At 39.8% G+C, this 22,618-nt stretch overlaps 1 protein-coding gene and 1 long non-coding RNA gene across 4 annotated transcripts; one reads left to right on the forward strand and one right to left on the reverse strand.

Annotated features, from left to right (window-relative positions):
• Positions 1-3,352: 3,352 nt before the first annotated feature.
• Positions 3,353-20,675, forward strand: C1QTNF3 (C1q and TNF related 3). Of its 2 annotated transcripts, none has more exons than XM_052778953.1 (6): positions 3,353-3,932; positions 8,980-9,091; positions 11,674-11,828; positions 15,391-15,520; positions 17,016-17,115; positions 18,557-20,675. In XM_052778953.1, the coding sequence occupies exons 1-6, from the start codon at positions 3,645-3,647 to the stop codon at positions 18,714-18,716; spliced, it is 945 nt and encodes a 314-aa protein (XP_052634913.1). In that variant the 5' UTR covers positions 3,353-3,644; the 3' UTR covers positions 18,717-20,675. The 2 variants fall into 2 exon arrangements, with proteins under 2 accessions (XP_052634913.1, XP_052634914.1); XM_052778954.1 differs by having other exon boundaries at positions 3,355-3,728.
• LOC128137773 (uncharacterized) lies at positions 9,042-19,707 on the reverse strand. Of its 2 annotated transcripts, none has more exons than XR_008233833.1 (4): positions 19,634-19,707; positions 17,295-17,440; positions 16,749-16,831; positions 9,042-9,676 (listed from the first exon to the last, which is right to left on the reverse strand). It is a non-coding gene; the product is annotated as an uncharacterized LOC128137773 (long non-coding RNA). The 2 variants fall into 2 exon arrangements; XR_008233834.1 differs by lacking the exon at positions 9,042-9,676 and adding an exon at positions 13,766-14,828.
• Positions 20,676-22,618: the final 1,943 nt, after the last annotated feature.

Raw genomic sequence — 22,618 nt, forward strand, 5'->3', positions numbered from 1 at the left:
ATTATTTTAGATTCAGTTCACACATTTGGGTAAGTGTATTTGACCATTTGGAGATCAAGAATGGAGAATCAGAATCAGTTCCTCCATTGCTTTTTACTTCTGAGTCCAAAATTTCTGCCTGTAGATGATGATTTTGTGGGCCAGCTACTCCTTGCTGAAGGCACAGAGGAGAATGATGGGCAGAAAATATTTCTGCAGATGATTTTGAACAGATTCTGTTCAAAAGATTGAAAATAAAAGAGCAAAGTCTAAACTCTATTATTAATTTGGACCAAAAAATGTGTGTAGCACCAAACCACCAGAGCAGTGATGGGTAGGAACCAGGTGGACTCTATTAGAAAGCGAGGAAGGGAATCTTTCTTCTTTCTAATAGCTGCCAAGAAACATGCTTGTTTCAGCTTTTGCATGAAATGATAGATGGGGGCTTTGAAGCCCAAATCTCTGGTTTTTTTCCTCCTCCCTTTGGGACATGGGTGCTGTGGATGTTCATTACTCACGTTGGAAACATTTGCCACAGGAAGCTCCTGGAACAGGGTTTGGAAAGCCATGAAAGCCCTAACGGCAGCTGAAAACATCAGTACTGTCCCAGCACTTGCTGAATCAAATTATTAAGTGCCAAGATAAATTAAAGTTTGTCTCTGAGTCATTCCCAATTTTACAGAGTCCAAGGTTTTCAAACTCCCTTCCTACCAAGAAAATCCTCTCTACTTGAAAAAGAAACCCCATTTTGGTGGCAGCAGCTTCCAAAATCTGGAACTGTGTTTTCAGAAATCTTGCTTCACTCTCCAGTAAATTCCTTTCCATCTCTCCTTGCCCAGTGAAATAACTGGAATATTTGCATTTTTTTTAAACCAGGATTTTCAGTAGTCATAAAGCATAGGCTAACGAGCCTCTTCTGCAAGGTTGTTTAGTTAATTAACATTTATACACTGAAGCAAGGCTCAAGAGCTAATCTATGAAGTGTTATTCAATGATCCTGAACATCTGGCTTGAGAATTCAAGATTTCACTGAAATTGAATTAAGATTCCTGCCATTAGGCCTTCAAAATAATGGAGATAAATACAACAAAAGCATGAAGCAAGGAGACACAGCTCTGTATGGCAAGCCTGTGGGCTGAGACAACCAGGAGCCACCCCTGTTCCTGGGGCTGTTGCTGAGACAACTGGGGTGCTGCAGGCAGCGGGTCATTATTTGTCTTCAGGGGGGAAACACTGAGCCCACAGCAGCTGAGGTCTCTGCTCCTACGCCACACTTGGCCAGTGGAGAAGAGGAAAAAGGGAAGACCTGCCCTTGGCTGCTTTCACTCTCAGTAGCCCCGAGCATTGCCCCTGCACTGGCTCAGCTCCTGTCCGTGGGGGCTGGCCCTGCCTTTCTGGGAGAACGGCACAGCCCCACACTCCTCTCTGTGGGTTGTTAAATAGGAAATTACCAAGCAAGTGGCTGGGTACAGGCCAACGCTGACACCCTTTGCGCTTGTGCCACCAGCAGACATACCCCGACTGAGCGTTGCTCACCTCTCTCCACTGCATCTCCAGCCAGCACCTCCCCCTGTGACACAACTTGCCCTGCTGTCTCCCAGAGAAAAGACCCGAATATAAAACAGAGAGTGCTTTCTCACCATCATTCAGCAACCATCAATTGTGCATCCCTTCCAGCATCTACAAGGGTTCGAATGAACAGCCTTGACATCACAGATCTCTCTTCCAGGCTCACCTTCCATTGAGACAGGAAAGCCACAGCACCTTTCAAAATCCTTGCTGCTTGAGCCTTATTCTCCTTACTTGGTGTCAAAACCAGGGTTTCCTATGATTTCACAAGGATTAAGATTAGGTTTAGTTTCTTCAGACGCTCCATACCTCATCCCCATCTCAGTAATACACCAGGGAGTGAAGACACATGACGGCTGCCCCTTGCAGGTGCAATCAATGAAGTTGGGGCATTTTAGGAGATGTAACTCATTTCCCTTCTTTAGCAGTGCCTGTGGTGTTATGTTTTGCTGCTGTAGCATGCTCGTAGGCTTAAGGCTTTTTATGTTATTGAATAACTTACCACCTCATTTCAGTGCTGGGTCTTGGCCTTCCAGCTGGTCACATCCTGGTTTGTTCCCAGGATGTCTTTTGGAGTGCACTATTTCCCCCCTCAAAATTAAGCCTGAATGATACTTGTGGATCATTAGCTTCAGAGACTACCTTCTGGATGGATGAAACCTTCATCACTATCCCAACAGGCCCCCAGCACTTGCAGTTCCCTCACATCTCATCCTTGGACATGCAACCTCAACCTTGTGCTCTAAAAACATCCACTACAGTACCTTGGACATGCAACCTCAAGCTCATGCTCTACAAACATCCACTGTAGTACCTTGCACTACAACCCTCACATTTCATCAGGCAACTGAACAGAAAGGAAAAATTTAAAAAAGAAAAAAAATGGGACAATTTGGGGCCACAGAGCACCCCAGAGGTCACAGAGGAGCCCCAGCCAAATGCTAAGAAGGGTGGTCAGCCTTGAGCAACTTAAGTGTGAGCCAGTCCAGCACATTGCTGTGCCAGGGATCATTCCCTGGGACTGATGTCTTCAGTAATGTTGTTGTGGCCATGTACTGGTGAAGTGTTTCTCACAGGCCAAGGACATACTTGCTCTTGGGAAGGTTGGGTGTGCGTGTGGATGTGTATGCATTTGCAGAACTGCATTCTGCAGTTGTGACTTTCTAGAGGATACTAGTGGGTGGTTCAAAAAATATAATAAGGATATTATTATACATATATAATTTGATTCTTTTAGTCTGAAATAAGCCCCTGGTAAATTTATATTTACTTGGCAGTGAAGATGTAAAACTTGGTTTGGCAGTTGCATTTAGGAAAACACTGGGAACTCAAGGGAAAAAATACTGCCTGGCTGAGTAGGTTGAACTAATGCTGAGAAATGGGGCTCTGTGAAAAACCCAGTTTTTCAGAGCTACTTCCCCAGTCTCCTTCCACCGTTGGCCAACAGACAGAAATTCAATATTTTTCTTTTAGTGAATGAAAAGCATAGTTAGAAACAGCCATTGGGTCAGGATCATATGCAAAAGCTCCTCTTGTGCTTTTGTTTCCTAATTGCTCTTGGAAGGATTTTTTGGACTGGGCTGACGCAGTTGTGTGTGTGAATTTCCTGGCAAATAAGGAAGGTGACTGTGTCCAAAAGACATTTAAGAGTGTGAATTCACAGCCTTTCCATGTCTAATCAAGGAGCGTAAACCATTAGCCACATGTTCTCCATTTCCATCACATTTTTTCACACTTAAACAAAAACATGCCAAAGAAAAGGTGCTACATTTTTTAATGCCCCCAAATAGGAACCACGGGAGTCCGTTAAATGCTGTGGTCATTTCCAGCATACAAATCAATTTTCCTTGTGGTGGTGAAGTGGTGAATAATGCTTGGTTTGTTTAAAGGAGCATAACTGATTTTGGATGAAGGATCCTGTCACTTTGGCATTTTTAGTTTTATTTATTGCACACAACCGTATAAAACCTGGTACTGGTCTCAGTGCCAGGCTTACTAGTGGAAAAGCTGAAAGGACCACATAACTCCTGGTGCAGCAAAGAGGTTCTCCTTCTGCAAGGCATTTGCTGGACTCCTGAAAAATTATTTTGAATAACATGGCAGAGAAGGATTTCATCAGTTGGCATCTACTGGCTTTATTTTTTCTTCCATTTTGCCTGTGTCAAGATGAATACATGGAGGTGAGCAGAAGATCTTATAAACCAGTGGCCAAAGTATTGCAAAGTCACCACCAGACTGGCCATAAAGGTTCCAGAAGCAGGGAAATATTGAAACAGCGGAGTCAACTTATAGAGTGGACTGTTGATAATAGCACTTCTACAGACCAAAAGGTCCTGAGACCAGAGGTAGATGATGTAGAACTGACTACCTCAGATAGAGTCCAGGTACTCTGAATTAATCTTCTAAAGATATCTTTAAAGCTAATGAGATTTTTTTTTTTTTGCTAAGATTACTAGTGATATATTTATGAAATTATTTTTATTAAAGGTGTGTATTGGTCTGTATCCTGCTGGGTTGCTTTATGGGATCTTTTAATGAGCTGGTAGAACCAGCAGTGGTTGGGGACAATGGTTTCAACATAGACAGCAGCCCTTTGTTTTGCTGAAACTCTGATCCTGTGCAATCATATATTCTAATATACAGTCTCTTAATTATTTCAAGGTATTACTTATTTAATATATTAAAATTTAAATTCTGTTAACTCATTTGGATGTGAAGGAAGATTACAGAATTTATAGAGGTATTTGGAAAGATTCAATTAGCAGAGAATAGCTTTACCTGAAAATTATGTCTATAAAGTATATTTTTTGAGCTTGAGACAAACATAATGAAATGGTGAGTGTTCAAAAAAATTTATTCTAAGGAATAACTTGAAAAAAACAGATGCTAATGTAATGAGTAGATTTAATAATATATATCAACTTGACAGTTTCAGAGGAAAAAAGACTCAGAATGAAACTCTAAATCATCTGTAGTATCTGCGTTTTAACCTGGGAATCTTTTTATGCCTTTTAAATGACATTTTAGATATTATAGTCATTAAGTCACAGCAAAGGGAAAATGGCATAATTTGATTATACATAAAATATTGCAGTCCAAATTTAAAAGGAAAAATCTGAAGGGCAGAAGATGAAGCTTTTTCTAGCACTAGGCAAAACAAAATTCCACTCAAATGAAGTGTTTGTTGATTGATGTTTTTTAGAAACAACAGGAACATTAGTGTTTCATTCCTATTGCTGATACAAATGTTTGAGTTCACCTTTTATCATTTGTTTTTTAAAACTCTTTCAGATCAAACTATGATATTTTGGATTCCAAAAATCATGGACATGCAGACAAGTGTTGAATAATAACCTATGTGATAAGCAGAGGAGATTTAATTTTAATCCTGTCCTAGGCTTGAAGAACTGAAACACATTGAAGTATGGGAATAGGTTTAATACACCACTATAGTCCCTGTATTTAAATTTTATAGTGCTTTGCATTTCGTATTTCTTGGGCAGGAGTTATGTGTTCCTCCAGTGCACTCAGCAAAATAGATATTTAACTGTAGGTATGTTAAATTGCACTTGCAGTATATAAACAGTGTAAACCATCTGGCATATAGTCCAATGAGCCAGCTAGTGTGTGTGTACCTCTTTACTGCAAAGAGAATTGTGCAGCTGCATACTACAGACCATGTATTATTGGTACTCAAAGAAGATTCCCCTTTAACTTAACATAATTTCAGATAATGCCAGATTTAATACAAAATTACAACTTTTGAGGGGTCAAACTCTCCCTCACAGAAAGTGTCACTGTGTTTGGGGTGCATGTGTCTCTCATCAGAGTTTAATGCAACATATTTGGAGTTGCCTGCTGGGGGAAGAGGTTGTGACATTAAAACTGAGCCTGGCGAGTGAGTACAGCTGATGGCAGTCGTTTACCTGCCAGACCCTCTCTAAGAAGCAATCTTTGCTGGGGAAATGATGCAACTTTTGGCTTACCGAAATGAAATGGAGCACTAGCAGATGCATGGCAGGCATAATCCATCACAGAGTGGCTGACGCAATAGGTATTTTTCCATCTCCAGACTCCAGGGATTTCCAGGCAGAGGAGGAACAAAGGTGGCACAGACATGTTTTAATTCATGTCAAACTCCTGTCTTCCCTTTGAGCTATCTGAAAGCTGTTTCAACCCAAAGTCCCTACCTTCTTGGTTATCTTAGCTCTGGCTGCAGAATTTCACCCTCTTGCTAAAGTGTTTTAATGGTCCCATTCCCTGTTGTGGAACAGAGACAATGGCATTTGTCTTTGCTGCATTGGGTACAAGGCCAGTTTCCACACTGCTGGTAACTTACATAAAATACAATGTGCATTTCTCAAGCACAAGAACTCGTAGTGACTGGGGAGAGCCATGCCAGCCACATTCTTCCTTTTCAGGTTGCTCTTTGAAAACTTTCAGGTACCCCTCAACCTACTGGTGTTTTACCCTGAATTTTGGCAATTTTGGTTTGTTTAATTCTTTGCCAGAGAAGGGACATGGAGGGCCTCAGTGGCCACAGAGACATGCTATTTTGCATTCAGAACAGGAGCCAAGAATGGTGGATGTACATTACTCATCTTCTGCATTGTCTTAGACAATATAACAGAAACACATAAAATTAATCAGGAAGTGAAAAAGAGCTGGGTCTTCACTTATGATTCGTTCACAGCTTTAAGTTAAGGGAATTTTATAGACCATCTGTTGCCTAGAACTGCCTCCTACATACTAAATCATAGGAAATTCAGCAAATAGCCTCAGAAATATTTCCAGTTTTCTATCTGTATTAGGATATCAATGTGGCAGATGCATTTCACAAACTCCTAAATCATAGTCATGTTCTGAGAGCAATGCCAAAGATTAATGGTGTGATAAAATTTATGTGCAAATGGCTGCATAGGACACCTTTGGCAAGTAGGTTGTAATTAATCTCTTTGTCCCATTTGAGTGTAATTTTACTTTAGGAACAGGTTTTTCCTTTAAATGTACTCTTCATGAAGTTCTCTGTTTTTACAGATTAAAAGACTATCCTGAATATTCATTGTTCTTGGCAGCTGACCATGAACATTTTTTTCCTCCTAGTCAAAGGATCAGTAAAGATAATAAGTCACTACTACTTTATGACTTGCATAAGTAGTTACTTTTAAGTTGGTGGAACTGTTCTCATACAACTAGGTTGGCAGGACTTGCCTCATTTAACATTTAATAACCTGCTGAGCTTTTTGAGAGGTAATGCCAAATAGTATTTGGTTATGACCAGCACTAGTATCTATTTTATGATAACATAGCAGGTTAGCTCATAATGTCGTTCAGGATTTCAGTGCATTGGGTAAAAAAACAAATTGTACCTGCACAGAGAGAGTCTCACATGCAGTCTAGTTTACTGGATTCATGCCTTCTCTTAGCTACAATCCAGAGTTCTAAGTTTTTGCACATTTCTAGGCTGATATGACTTCTTTTCTCTTGGCAGTTGTGTATATAGATTGCCTTCTCATTTAAAATGAATATGAACCACTATCAAGAAAGAGCTGGAGATTTTAATCTCAGTGCAACACTCAACATTAGCATTTCAGGTGGTGCAAAATGCTCGTGCAATTCCAGTCCTCTTGTACTTGTCTCCCCTTCAAGGACTGAAAATGAGCTGAAAGCAGGGCTACTTCTTCTCTCATATTAGGAAAGCTTTAAAGAGTGCGTCTGATGATTGTCATTTATGTTCTTCCTAACAACTGGGAGAGACAAAACAGCAAGAAAGATACAGATGGGTTTTCCAGGAACAGACAGTCCAACAGGCAGAACTCATTTTTCTCAAGTATAGACCTTACCCAGAATTAAGGTGAAAAGCATAGTATTGACCAAAACCGCATAAATATGAAGCCTTTCTGCCCATTGGCAAGTCTTGACATTTCCATAACTCTTTGAATATGAAGCATATTTGCTGAGCTGTCAGGTCAGCCTGTATTCCCATGGCAGCTCCAGCATCGGTGGTTCCAGCTGGAGAAGGCAAGTGTCTGTCCCATCAGAGGCACTGCAGTATTTTGGTGGCATGAAGGGGTTTTCTGTATCCATAAACATAAACTCCCAAGCCTCTTGAAATTAATGAATTTTAGGGATGTAGGTATTGGTAGATTGTAGACTTGGTATTGTTCAAAACACAGGCAGAAATGTTTAGTGTTTCAGATGAAGCCAGTTGATGACCTTGATGACAGGAATACAGCACACCTATATGTTCATTTGGCAGCTCCCATCCCAACCAGAGCTAGTTTTCTGCTGTTAAACCAACAGGTCTGCATTAGGCAAGTAATTTGAGGATAATAAAGATGCGTGGAAAGAAAGGAAAGGAAAACAAATAGTGGAATGATTAGAGAAAAGTAGTAGTTGGATTGGTGTAACTATCCCCCTCCAGAATTTAAGAACTGCAGGGTTGCACCTCAGGATAATAGCAAAGAATTGTAAGCAAAAAGAAATAAAGAGGGAGAAATAAGAAGGAGGTAGAGAAATAAAATCAAATCCTGGACCTCTACCTCAGCTGACCCATTGGAGGATTTGTGACCACAAGATCAATGCAAAAGCCTAGTTACGAAATCCAGCCAGGATTGAATGAGACGCCATTAATATAAATACAATAATGTGGGAAAGAAAAGCACTGAAGCAAAGCTATTATCAAACTACTATTACAGTAGCTGAGCTGTGTATAATAAACTCATTAGTTTATTTATGCTGCTATATTAGTTTCAGCATATAAACAGGTTTTCATAGTTACACACCCACAACTACAAATAATCAAATGCCCCTAACACCAGGTGTTTCGGTCGGTTCAAATTTTTGTCATGTATCTTGGTACTTTTTTAGGTTCTCCCAAATTTAGTGGCCTGTAAATATGCAAGTCTGGGGCCATGAAGAGGAATATGCTGCACAGACAGTTTTTAACATCTTCTTTGGGTGGTCCAACACAGTTTTCTTTATGTTTAGTAGAGGATAGTTAACTGCTGAATGTCAGATGCAGTCCCTTGCGTCCTACCACTAGTTGTACATAGGCTTGTTTGTCAACAAAGGTCAGCTGAAATGTGGGATTAGTGCAAAGCAGTATAAGAACCTAACTGAAATATTCATCTAACTTTCATTACTTGGTATTATTTTACTTTCAAAACCTTCATTATTTGACAGGACAAGTTATTTTTTTAATATTCATATAGGTCTTAGAACACTTGAAGAGGTATTTCCTTAAATCTTCCAGAAATAACATCTTCAGGGACAACCCAAGCAGGGGAGATTTCAGCCCAGATAAGAAGTGTTTTGAAAACTTACCAAATATATAAACAGAGAAAATATAATGAAGACCCTGTAACTGACATGCATATGATTGATGCCCTCCATGAATGAGCTATTTAAAGCTTACTTTTGTGCACTTAGCCCCCACAAACCGGACCACAGAATCCAGACTGTAGCTCCTGCTGCCGTGGTGACTTTGGAGTTCGACTCTACCAAGGGCCCCCAGGACCTCCTGGGCCCCCTGGGATGCCAGGTAAAGACAAAGTTTAATTCATTTTTTTATTATTCTAGTTACAGGCTATAAATCACAGGCTCTTCTATGAAATATCAGAGAATGGTCAAACATCAGTATTTGGGGACAGATTCAGGAATAAGTTTCTCTATAATTTCTGAGACAAATTTTCAATTAGACTCTAAAGTCTTTTCCACTGAAAACCCTTTTGTTATTAAAATTTAGCTTTCACAAATTCATACTGAAAGTAATCTTCTTACATTTCTAGAGCAAATTGGTCTCTCTTCTTGAAGCAGCATGAAGCTGCCATTAAAGTTGGAAGAACTTGCTCCCTGGAGTTGATTATTGGGATCACTTTTGAATATCCAGCTACGCTATTGTGTACTGTATTCAGGAGCTTTTTTTCATCTAGCACACTGCTAGCCAGTATTTTACAGACACACATATGCTTTTATTCTCTCATAGAAATGTCTTCTTTTCCTTCTTTCTTCTGTTCTTCTCTAATAAAAAGTACTTTTTTTTTCCATTAAAAATGCATACAGAAGAACAGGATACACAGGAAAAGGGTATGCTTTGATCTGATAATTGGTATGGAGAAAGAAGAGCCTAGAGAAGACAAAAAGATAGTTAGGTGCATGTTGGTGTAAGTTTGTTACAGCAGGTACCTTCAGGGATTTGAAAATTACCATTCCTAAAGCAGAAGTATAATGTAAATGAACATGTCACTGACTGACAGATTTGTCTCATCTTCAAAAGCTTACATCTTCTGTCATCACAATAAAAATGCAACTTCATAATTCTTCTGCCTCACAAATGTATTGACAGTAACAGACCTGACATAACCATACACACAAAAAATTAATGTAGTGATTTTTGGTAGAAATGGTTTACAGTAACAGTTAAATCTGACTGTTACGAAGTTAAATCTGAGTGAATGCAGTGTTTCAAGAACTAGCTTCAGTTGGCAAAATACTGAAATAAATTGTTGCTTTGACGTATTTTGGGTATTAGGCAAAATAAGGTCACAGGCATATTTGGTATTAGGCTGCTGTGAGCTATTCATGCATCAACCCTTTATAGAAATATCATTGACCATTATACAAGTAAGAAAAATCTAATGGTGAGACCTCTTGTGAAGAAATATTGCATTACGTATTAATAAATTGTTGGCTTCTTAGAAGCAGGACACAATTTTGTATTAGACCCACTCTTTCAAGGCTGCAGTGGACATACAGGGGCACGGCCCAGTTCCAGCTTTGCCCTTCCTCATGCGAGGATGTATCGCAGTCACACTTTCTTAACACCACAGAATGACACAAATGTATAGCTGACAGCAACCTTCTGCACCCTGGAATTTCTCTGTCTCCTTCATCTGCTGCATTTCATATCGTGCCCATAAGGGGAATGACAACAGCTGCTTTTCCCTTGATTGAATCAAATGTCACTTGCAGACTTCTGTTCTGAACTGGTAGAGGAGTAGCTCTGGCTTTACATGAAGGATCATTCTTGTTATTTTTAAGTTATTGATTTCTCTATCCAAACAATGCTTAATTTCTCCCACCATTTAGCTTCCTTTTTTGAAGTAAATTTTTTTCTCAATACAAAAACTCTGAAGAATCACTTAATCCCTAGATTTGATCTTAAACACCACCATTCTTCCTGTAAATTCGTAACCAGAGTGACTAAACAGAGAACAAGCAGAGTGGCAAAGAATCTAATTTAAATTCAGGTAGAATTAGAACAATGATGACACTAATTAATCCCCTGAGTAATTAGTTGAAAGGTCAGGCTTTTGTTTCAGATAGGCATAATAATTGCTCAGTTATTCTAGCCAACTTTAAAATTTTGTCAGTCGCATAGAAGTTTGCTCAGTAATTTCCTCAGCAAACATCAGGAAGTAAGTAACACTGCAGATGCAGGAATGTGTTTTTATAATGAGCCTTTTTACAAGAAGCCATCATTATAAAAATTTTGTCTTTCTTTAAATCTAGCAACATGCAAACAATCAACCCCTTCAAGCTAACCAGCAGCCTGAGAATGCACACTTTCCAGGTTTTGGTACAGATAGGTCATTTAGCTAGTTTAAGGCTACACCCATTCTTAATTTGTGTAGACATGCTTTAAAGATAGCAAAACATTAATCAAAATTATCTTAGCCTATCCTAATTAGCTTAAATTATGAAGAAATAAGTTTTTACACAAAAGGAAAAGAAAGAGTGCTTATGCAGGCTACCTGGTACGTGTCAATAGGCAGGGGCTTTCACTTTCCTTGAGCCTCACAATCGCTAAGGTCTTGTCCCTTGCACATCTCCCCAACAATGTAATGACTTGAGACATCAGCAGTTTATATGGCAACACCAAGACAGCATAAGGGTTAACTCTTAAACATCAATCTACGTCCTTCTGGAAGCTTGCTCCTCAAAACCTCCACCTTCAGCTTAACCACACAGTTGTTTCTTATCCATCACAGCTCAATCTGGGCTTTATGGTACTGAAAAGTCCATGTGTTGCAAACTGGTGGAGAAGGACCCTGTCACAGTCATCTGTTAAAATATATTATATGAAATTATTTAAGTTAAACATAAAGCTCTGTTTCCTTTAAGGAAATCATGGAAACAATGGAAATAATGGAGCAACTGGCCAGGAAGGAGCCAAAGGTGAGAAAGGAGACAAAGGAGATATGGGACCGAGGGGAGAGCGTGGCCATCATGGACCCAAAGGCGAGAAGGGTTACCCTGGGATTCCCCCAGAACTACAGGTACAAAATCTCTGGCTTGTGTTGGCTGCAGCATTTCTCAGGTTATGGTTTTCTTCTCTGAAAAACAGCACCTAACTACTGTAACATACTTAAGAAGTAAATCCCCCTGTAAATTAATACAGTGAGAGACATATATAGCTCTTGTCATGACTGACAAATTTGCTCTGCCAGATCTTCCTGGAAAAGAAAGACATCAGGGCTTAGTCTTTCCTTAGAGTATGAATCCAGCTGAGAAATGGACAGGAAGAAACATAAATGGTTCCCTTTTAGGGCAGAAAGCCAGTATCTGGGTCATTAAAGGAGAATAGCAGGGACTATCATTTTTCTATCAAGCTGTATCACATACATAACTGTGCTTCATATGGCATATGAAAAGAGTAAAGGAGTCACTCAGGCCCATGCTTCTCAGGTTAGTCAGGCTTTGTGAGATTCTCAGAAGCATATGTATGCAACTTCCTAAAGTATTGGGTCAAAACCTCTGAGTGCAGCCAGAAGTCCTCTGGTATTGAAAAATACCCCTCAGTAGCTATCTGTGTTTTTATATGTCTAAATACCTTAAATATGTTGAGAAGCATGTAGGTTCTACCCATGAATGAACTACCCAAAAGCCAGATAAGCATTAAAACATGGGTTCAAGCCTGAGCTTGTAAGCTCTGCTGAGGGATGGGATATATTTGTTTGGGCTCAACACTGTGTTGGCATAGACTCATAGCTTTTGGATTAGAGCTTCTTCATGTCCCAGGAATCTGGCAGGTGGCGGAGAGCTTATGTATGTATATACCTGCAGTACAGCAGAGACGTGGTGTAGTCCTGTTCTTAAGGCAACTGAAAGTAAATGGGACTTGGGTAACTAAGACCCTTGGTTGCTGTTGCAAAGGGGATTTAAGAATTTCCACACTGTATACTGCAGCGTAGCAATATATGAGCAGTTCATCTGCAATAGCAGGAAGACTTGACTATATGATGTAGTGCAGCTAAGATGCTGAAGGCAAGATTTAGATGCATGGCAAGCCTTTGAGATGTAGCCCTCCTGGTCTCCAGCTGCCACTCTGTAGGTCATATCAGCCAGCCCCGTGTGGCAGAATCCTAAAGCATGTCAAATGGCACAAGGTGCGTTTGCATGGGCCAGTGATTGCAGTCAGATTCAGCTTCAGAGAACCTACATGTGAGGGAAGCATCTGAGCTCCTATTACAATAACTGAGGATCTAGAAGAGCAACTCAGCTTAATCTGACAGTCACTGTTGCTTTTGGGCAAATGGGACTTCACATACCACAGAGTATATAGATCTGCAGAAGCTATAAGTGAGTTTGCATCCTCACTCACACAGACACACTTCAATGGAAGTGTCTTAGTCTTGATCTGATTTGTACGCCCCAAACCAAGTTCGCCACTGAAGGGACAAAGTGGGATATAAGCAAACATGTACAAAAAGAAATCCCACTTCCAAACACTCTGACTATGGGGAAAACTGAAGTTCTGGTCTATTTACGGATCTACACCTTTTAACTGAAGGATACTGTTTCCCAACAACAGTCATTCATATATGTTTTATATTGTTGTAAAAGGTATGCAAATTAACAGCAAAATCAACAGTACAACGAACGTGTGCAGTGTGGGAAAATGGCTTTGTATTTCTTGGCATTGTGTATGTTTGAATTCTCTAAGTTGCATGAAGATGGGGTAATTGCACAGAATAAAATTCACAATGAAAATAGTTTCTAAAATTACTGGACTTTTGTAATAAAGTAGAATTATTTTAGTATTCTTAAATAATTAACTGGAATTAACACTAAAGCTGAATATCTTAAAAATGTATTTGTTGTAATTACATTCAACATAAATCCTTTTGCAATTTTAAAATGAGCTATCAGCATTTTTTTCGTACATAAAGATAGTGGCAGTAATGTAATTAAAAACTGAATAATGAAAGAGGTTGAATAACAAAAGCTCACCTGTTTCCAAGTAAAATTCCATCACTGTTTTTAACACGTGTTTAAAAATTCTTTACACAGTATAGCATATCATTTCTTGTTAACATCATGCTTAAGAATTTTAGAGCAGGGATAGGTAGAGGAGAAAACACTTTTGAATCCAATAATAGTTTAAGTACAGGATTATTTTGAAAGACTTGGCATGTCCATGTTGATCTGCTATTTCAAAATGAGACCTAGAGAGAAAGGACATCTTTTTCAACTCTTCTGATCAGCCCAAGAAAAGTAGCATGGGGTCAAAGAGAATGTGAAATGGAATCTAGACAAAAAGCAATAAATTCCATCAAGCTGCCATTGCAGCTGCTTTCCTTTAACACATGATGAACTTTGATGTGATCCTGGCTGAGAAGCAAGAAGTTAACAATTTGCCGTCATAGAAAATGCATTCATGCAGGCATAAGGAAAATCAGTCCAAGCTTTCAGCTCACATCTGGAGCTCCTCAAATTTCTGAGCAGATGGCTAATGATTTCCATTGTTGGATCCAGACTTGCATTTGATTTTGCCTGTTTTGGTTTTGTTCACATTTGGATCTGAAATCAAAAGAAGATTGGGGTGGGTTTTCTTAATACCAGTATAGCTGGAATCTCACGAAAAATGTCATTTTTGTGAGGGGCAGTAACAACTGTAATGGAACCCTTCTCATCTAAGAAGTTAAGAGAGAGAGATAAAATGTCAAGTCACTGCGTGACCTTCTGGCATCCAGGTGCAGCAATTCTGCCTGTAGCCCTTTTACTGACAGTCAGATGGAGGATCACAGACTCACGGAAGAGATAACCTCCCTCCCTGCCCATGCAAGTTGGCAGGGTTTTTCCCTGGTATCTTGCTGAGGGTAATTTGAATTGTCCAATGTGGGAGGTTTTGCACTGCTTTCTATGAAAGATTTTCCACAGCCAATACATCTCATTGCAAGAAGTATACCATGAAGTTGAAGCACAGTTTTTACTTTCTTAGTTTCCTCTTTTGGTCTCCACCACTCTCTGTTGTCGTGATTGAGGGTACAGGGCAACTGGTAAGAGAGAAAAAGCACTGAATGTTGAGTCCCAGCAACTGCACTTACAGAGGATCTCTAATAAAAATGTTTAATTTATCTCTGAAGGTAGTTAGTAAGAAACACTAATGTGTATGGATTTTACCAATCATTATTTATTCCACACATTCAGTTAAAAGCAATATCCAGTCCAAATGCATTGGGGAATATATAAAAACTAATTAAATCACTTTTGTTGGAAACACCATCTATTTCAATGCCAGTTTTCTGTTGCATCATTCTAGAGAGACTTAGAAGTAAATAAAATCTCAAACGAAGGTCCTGACCTGCAAACACTTGCCCATACACTTACTTTTACAGTCATGAATAGTCCAATTGAATGTAAGAAGCCTAGTCCTCTTCCAGTTTCATTCAATGGGAGTTTGTTACTGGAGTTTAATGGCCTTGGAGCAGGCCCTAGAAGAACATCTCTGGCAGGAAAATAAACAGACCGCAAATACATGAAGAAATTCTGTAGCTAATTCCTCTACACATGTGCATTTCGTGAATGACTGCCTGAATAAGAACTGCATTTTTGCAGGTCGCATTCATGGCTTCCATGGCTACTCACTTCAGCAACCAGAACAGTGGGATCATCTTCAGCAGTGTTGAAACCAACGTTGGGAATTTTTTTGATGTCATGACTGGGAGATTTGGTGCTCCAGTTAATGGTGAGTGTTTGCAAAACAAAATAATGCAATTCTGGGAGCTACAGGGAGAAGTGTGGTCAATAATGATGAGAAACTAGTTAACTGGCTGTGCACAAGGCACTGATGAGACTCAGTCTGCATAGCTCTTGCTACCTACTTTCAGGAAAAACGAGACTGGAAACTAAGCAAGCCAAGAGAGGGCTTGCCAGCCAGTGAGACTAGTGCTGGGACAAAGGCAGGAGGAAGAGGCATGGCCAGAGCTGGGGAGGGAGCAAGACCATCTGCTTTGAGACCTTTAGCCCTTCAGCCACTGTGATGAGATAACCATGGCCTTCATGTTGCAGCATCAGCAGCTTCACAGTTGCCTCCTCCAGCTCGTGCCTCCAGTCACTCTCTTCATCCCTATCTTCCCTCATGCCAGTTCAGCCATGAGCTGGCCTGCAACAGACGTGTGGCTGGAAATGAGGCATTACATTTTTTCCTGAGTTATTTCTCCACTGCATCAATCCCCCATCTTACGCAGCTGTGGTGCCAGAAGAACAACGGGAGATGGGGGAGGCAGGGCCATAACCAAAACCATATCTAAGCAAAGCCTGAAACCACCTTCCTTCACTTAGCCTTTCTCACCCCGCCATTAATTTACTCACTGCTATGGGAAATGACATTAGATTGAATAAAAGTCAGGCCCTCCAAGTTTGCTGTAGCACATCTTACTGACAGCGGTGTGTGTCCTCACAGCTGTCTCCTTTTGAGGTTAATGTAGATGTGGATGTCAAAAAACTTTGACCCACAACGATTTAACAACTTTGATGCAAACTCCAAGCTCCCATTGCAGGGTCAATGCTACAGATGTACTGTTCAGGAATGAGGAGCTTGTCTTCCCACGCAGGGGAGTGTTGTAGAGCTCATGACACATAACGTGGTTGCACTGACAACATTGTTGGCACTTTTCAGACAGAGAAAGAGCTAGAAAGAAAAAGGGTGATGGTAAGCGTGTGTTGTGCAAGAAGAGAAACCAGTGGCTATGCCTGCATTGTTTAGTATGGAGTACTGCCAAGCGAGCAGCAGTGGGTGATGCTGAAACCACTCATGCCCTGCCTGGCCTGGGCAACATGCTGTCTGTCTGACAGCCTCTAAGGCTGAGCCCTGGCTGGCCTGGAGGCTGCCCTTTTGGGAGAGGGCAGGAGCAAGAAGGTAAGGAAAAAGAGGTGAGAGAGGGGCCACTAGACTTAGCCTCTGGGAAATTTACCTTTCAGTGAGAAGGAAGGGATGAGCGGTCCTGCCATGTTCAAACACAGTCCTATTTCTCTGGAACAGGATGTGGCTGAACCCCTGCCATATGCAGAATAAAAATGAATTAGATTTTCACACGCTATAAGCAGATGCAAAATACCCACTGGCAACTGGAAGGTAATTTTGGCCTCAGCTGGTTTTTTTTCTAAGCAAGAAGCACAAGTTTGTAGCATGATTACCTCCCTCTATGAAGAGAACACATTGTATTTGGTAATCTTTTCAGGGGTGTATTTCTTCACCTTCAATATGATGAAACATGAAGATGTGGAGGAAGTGTACGTGTACCTGATGCATAATGGTAATACAGTTTTCAGCTTATATAGGTAAGTGAAGGGCCAGGACGTTTTAATGCAAGAGACGTGTTTGCACAGATGCGGTACCTTGCTCACATTTCAAGAAACATGAAATTGTTCATTTTTTGAAGAAATTCTGTAGGGTAAAATAACCAACAAAGAAAAACTATTGTATTTTGCCCTCCTCAACTTGCAAATTTGGATCATACCTCCCACAGATCCTGGACCTAAAATTCATCCTTGATCACAAGTTCCTCAAAGCTCAGGGGAAATGAATTAGCACTGCAAGTCAAGGTTGGAGTCCAGTGGTAACATGCTGTCATTCTGTTAAAATATATCTTCATCCTCATTTTGCCTGTCAGAGAAAGGGCATAATGAAGTGTTCAGCAACTAGTTACAATCTTGTTAAAGATTAGGGGAGAGTAATTTACTTTAAAGGTGGAAAGCATTTAAACTGCAGTAGTAAGGATGAGTAAGAAGCAAAGGTGCTCCATTTACTGGCTTTGTTATCATTAGCACACTTTGAATAAAAAGTTTCTGAATTCTTTATGTTAGCTGGAGGATCATCAAGAATAGGATCCACTTCCAGCTTATCAACTTCTATAAGGACCAGGTCAAGGAGCTTGTAGCCAAATGGATATCTGAAAAAAATACATATTTGAAAAAAATATTATTTCTTTAGTGCCAACCAGGGGTGTGATGCCAAAACCAAGCTTGTCTCATGAGCCTGAATAAGCAGACACAAAAGCTTAGATGGATCACACTGGATTTTAGGCAGTTAGATGATAGCAGGTTCATTTAAGCTGTCCAGGTTTCTTCAACAGCCCGCACCTGAAGCACCACCAAAGGGTACTTCATCCCCAGTAGATCTTTCCTGCAAAAGTACTCAACTTTTTTCCCCTGCAGCATTGATGTCAGAAAAGGCAACAGGTGGAAGAAAGGGAACCAACACTCATGCAAAGCCAGCAGGTTAGCCCACATCAAACGCATCTACGTTCCAATGAAAGGCCTCAGGATGGAGTGAGCTGCCTTTCTCTGCCCACCGCCTGTGCCAGGAGCACAGGGGCTCAGCTCACGTGAGACTCCTGACCTGGAGGCATTTAAAATTAGCTGGAATGAATCCAAGGGAAAAAGAGTATCACAGGAAATCTTGTTGTGATGAACGAGCAGAGTTTTATTTTAAACAACAGATTTGTTCCTATGCCCTGGAAAAAAATATGTAAGTTAAACTTCCAGAATTTCAGAAAGGAATGAAATGATGCAGTTAAGTAAGGTGCAAAATTTGACCAGGAGATCAAATGCAGAAAGATGCCAAAATTTCCTCATAAAGCTGAAAAAATGTTGGCAAGCCTTTCAAGGAAGTTTTGTGCAGGATAACAATGTTCTTTCTTGGATTCTTTTTTTTTTAAAGTTGTTTGTTTAATCATTGTTGAGAAACAAAAAGCTGACTTGTTAAAATATTCATCCCTAGCTATGAATCAAAAGGGAAAGCAGACACTTCAGGAAACAGTGCAGTGCTAAAACTTGCCAAGGGAGATGAAGTTTGGCTGCGAATGGGAAACGGAGCCCTCCATGGGGACCATCAACGCTTCTCCACCTTTGCTGGGTTTCTTCTTTTTGAAACCAAGTAAAAAAAGAAACAACCCAATAGATGTTTATCTGAGGAAACTTCTTTTTTGGAACTGGTATTTTTCTCTGGCCTGTGGCACAGCATTACAACATTGAAAGATCAAGAAGGCTTGTTTTGATGCAATGTGTTGCTATTTGTGTATGAGATAAGCTGAATACATTGGGTAGTTGACACAGATTCACAGAACATGTACTATCACCTCAGCTCTATCTAGTGAATCATTAAATGTTGCTATTGCTCTCTTCTCCAAAGTGACAGAAAAACAAAGCAAAAGGAGTTTAAATAATTTAGAGAGCAGTTTGCGCAGTAAAGTCAATTTTGTCTGTAAATATACTTCAGCTAAGTATATGTCAGGAATGGAATAATTGATTCAAGTTTTTGTGTTCATTTATTCAGTTCTTATTACATGTTCATTTAAGTTTGCGTCATGGAAACAGGCCTGAATGAATTATAAGTAGGCTCAGCTGAGACCAGATTTAAAGGAAGAAGTTTTTACTGGACTAGAATGAACTTTACAAATAGAAGAAAAAAATGTGAAAATAAAGATGTCAAGGATTCAGGTTTATTGCATTCAAACCTCTGAAGATGTATCTGGTGTCATTTTTCATAGATTTTTAGTACATATTTATGCTCACTCTCTCTCTCTTAAAAGAAGAGTGGTAGTAATTCTTGCCTTAGTAGCAGCTTGAAGCTAAGGTAATTTAGCTGCAGTGTGCAGGGGATCAGACAGGGGAACTGTAATGTTTCTTCCTAGCCTTCAAATTGTTAAAACCTGATGTAACTGAATGCAAGGTGTCAAAGCAGAGGCATATACTCTGGAGAAGTTGGGATATGCCAACAGCACAAACAGAGAAACACACGCTTTGTGGAGTTTGGAGCTCTTTTAGAAGGATGTACCTTTTAATATTGCATATTTACTTAACAGTGAAGTTGTTGATACAGTTTTCCTAGCAGCCTTCCAAGTACCAGTATTTCAGGAAAAGACACTGAAGCCTGGCAAAGCAGCAGCTAACCCAGTTCAGTATTTAACTGGTGAAAGCAAATGCTGGCTGGCTCATGAGTTCTGGTCACAGTAAACTGGGCCATTCCTCACCATTAATATTTGCCACCGGCTTTTCAAAATTTGGGTACCTGAAATCCTGGCTTGCTACTTTCTTTTCATCAGAATCAGCACCAAATATACTGAGACAATACTGAAGTTTGAATGTATCTTCTGCACATTCTGGCTCTCCACACACAAGCTAATATAAATTACATTTTAACCAGACATTACCTGCCATTAATGTGTAACAAGCAAGCGGGGTTAGGAAAACATTTATTTGAAATTCTTTTATACTGTATACAGATATCAGTAGCACAACAATAAAGCAAATGAATCAAAATCTGCCCTATAAATTTGTATGTCCTTGTACACGTTCCTAGTGTATGTAAACCACGTCTTACAATGAAAAATGCATGTTGATACTTGATGATTATGACTTGTGATTTTTTAGTTTTAAGCATCAACCACTGAAAATATTAGCTTTAATGAACTGTCATCCAATGAATTTTCCTGTTTCTTTATGAACTCCGGTCAGGTTTGCACCACATAGGTTTTCATGCTTATTTTAATAAGCATTTTAGTAAAATTCTGGCACAGCTTCAAACTAAAACCCACCCACCACGTAATCAGATAATGTTTTTCTTTTGGAATAAGTGCACAAGCTGTATGAGATAGATGGCATCATAAGCTAATGTTCACAGTAGGAAAAATCTTGAAAAAAGTATTTCTTGTTGTGTTAGGAATGTTTGCTTACTTTGTAAACCATACATTTAGCCAATAAAGATTAATAGTCATAAAACTGTACTGGTTTGTTCATACCTGTATTTACTAAGGACCTTACCATTTGGAAGCTATGGAGATACGCTCCTAATATGTATTTCCTAAGCATTCATTTTGCTACTGAATGGGAGAAAGCCAGCACTAGGGGTCAAAATTTATTTATTTTACATGTGTGTACATATATACACACACACATAAAATTTAAATCCCTAAGGTTTCCTTTGGGTACTTAATTTTCCTTTATGGAATGGCTGTTTTAATCCATTTTGGTCAGAATAAAGCACTTACTTAGAAACTATGATACATACACTCATTTTAAGCTCCTTTACATTATCTCTTGTAATGGCCATGATATAAAAGAAAGCCAAGTTTTGCCATTCTCATCTTACGTTTTTTTCACAAGTTTTGTGCAATTTGGCCTGCTAAGAGTGGAAAGCAACTAAGAATCACCACAAAAGCTTCTGACAAACAAACAGCAGCATGGTCTCAGTTCCAAGGTTAAAGCTAAGGGGGTTTTTACATCAGGGTTGAAACTTCCTAGCTTTTGTATGAAATCTCTACAGTCTTTTCTCTGCAAAGTTATTGCACGCAATCTCTGCTGACTGACTGTTGTAATACTTTACAAATAAATTAACTTACATATTAATTTCAAAGATCCTTCAAAATATAGCAGCTGATGTAAAAATCTGTGTGTGTGTGTGTGTGTGTGTGTGTGTGTGTGTGTTCCTGTTCCTCAAAATTATCAAGTTTAATATTCAGTCATGTGGAATGTATGGGTTTTTTTCTCAGAAATGTTTATGAAAATCAGTCACCTCTCCATTGCCGCTGATAATTGAAAGACTCTGGCTTAGCAGATGCTCAAGACAAAATGTCTTCTGTCAGAGACTTTTGTCCTCTGTTATAAAATAGGTGGTATCTTGTAACCTGTTTTATGAGTCAGAAACCTGGAAACTCAAAAGCTGCAATTTGGAGTATACTTAATGGTTTCTTGTCTTTGCTAAGCTGAGTCTATATCTCTCTCCCCCACTCCATGAGCTCTCAGATTTAACCAAAACTTGGCAAGAGCTGCAAGCTCCTGGCTGCAATGAGAGCTGTGGTTTGGTAGGCAATATCCTGCCTCTGTGGTAGAAGCTGGCATTCTAGCAGGAGAAAACACTGCCCCGCACAGAGACAAGTTGAGCTCTGCTCTGTGACAAACACCAGCCACCACTCTTGGTCCTCCCTGCCCCCTGAGACCCAGGGACTGCTGTCCTTCCCCGTGATATTCTTGCAAGGTAGCAGCTCTAATTGCCAGCTGCGTTAGGAGCATTAAGAGCTGCATTTTGCAAAACAGGGCTGTGTGCCACTTGAGAGATGCTGGTTGGACCCCTTGGCAAAGGTAAAACACAACTTCTGTGCAAGAAAAACATGAATTAGAATGAAACCTAACTGAAGGCAAACATCTTAGGTCTGGGTCCCAGTTTCACCAGTGATGTTTAAAGAAAGTGGAAAGCAGATCAGTTTAATTAGAATTCCTCGAGAAAAAAAGCATCTGTGGTTTTAGTTTCAGAGGCTAGTCCATGGCCCAAGGGTGACTGAGTTGATTCCAAGGTGGTGTGTGAAAAGGCCCACAGTTCTTCATTTTGGTGAATCAGTAGCAAAATTTCTCTATTTTGCAGTTAGTTCTGCTTCAGCAACCAAAGGAAATAAAAACTGACAGTGATCAGTTCAGATTTAAAAAGCTGAGGCAACAAAAGAAATTATGCAAAGCAGTGCTCCAGGCTGGGTGTCATACTTGGGTATCAGTGAAGGAAGACACAAACTCTAGATACTATCTTCATAAATTAAAAGAACTCAATACAATGTACACTTCTTAGTACGACAAGGTTCCCTCTTACCCCAAAGGGCGACAGCTCCTTTAGTCTTTGGGCTAAACCACACAGTCCTAGCACAAGTCAGAGCATCTGCAGTGCCATGTCAATTTTCATTATCAAATAGTTTTCTTGAGGGAATTACGCAGCACAGGAGTAGCAGCAGAGAACAGCCATACTTCCCAAGCCTCATCCCCCTGCTCTCTGGTTAAATTGATACTGAAAAACAAA

The sequence above is a fragment of the Harpia harpyja genome, chromosome Z, assembly GCF_026419915.1.
Source record: "Harpia harpyja isolate bHarHar1 chromosome Z, bHarHar1 primary haplotype, whole genome shotgun sequence".
Classification (NCBI taxonomy): domain Eukaryota; kingdom Metazoa; phylum Chordata; class Aves; order Accipitriformes; family Accipitridae; genus Harpia; species Harpia harpyja.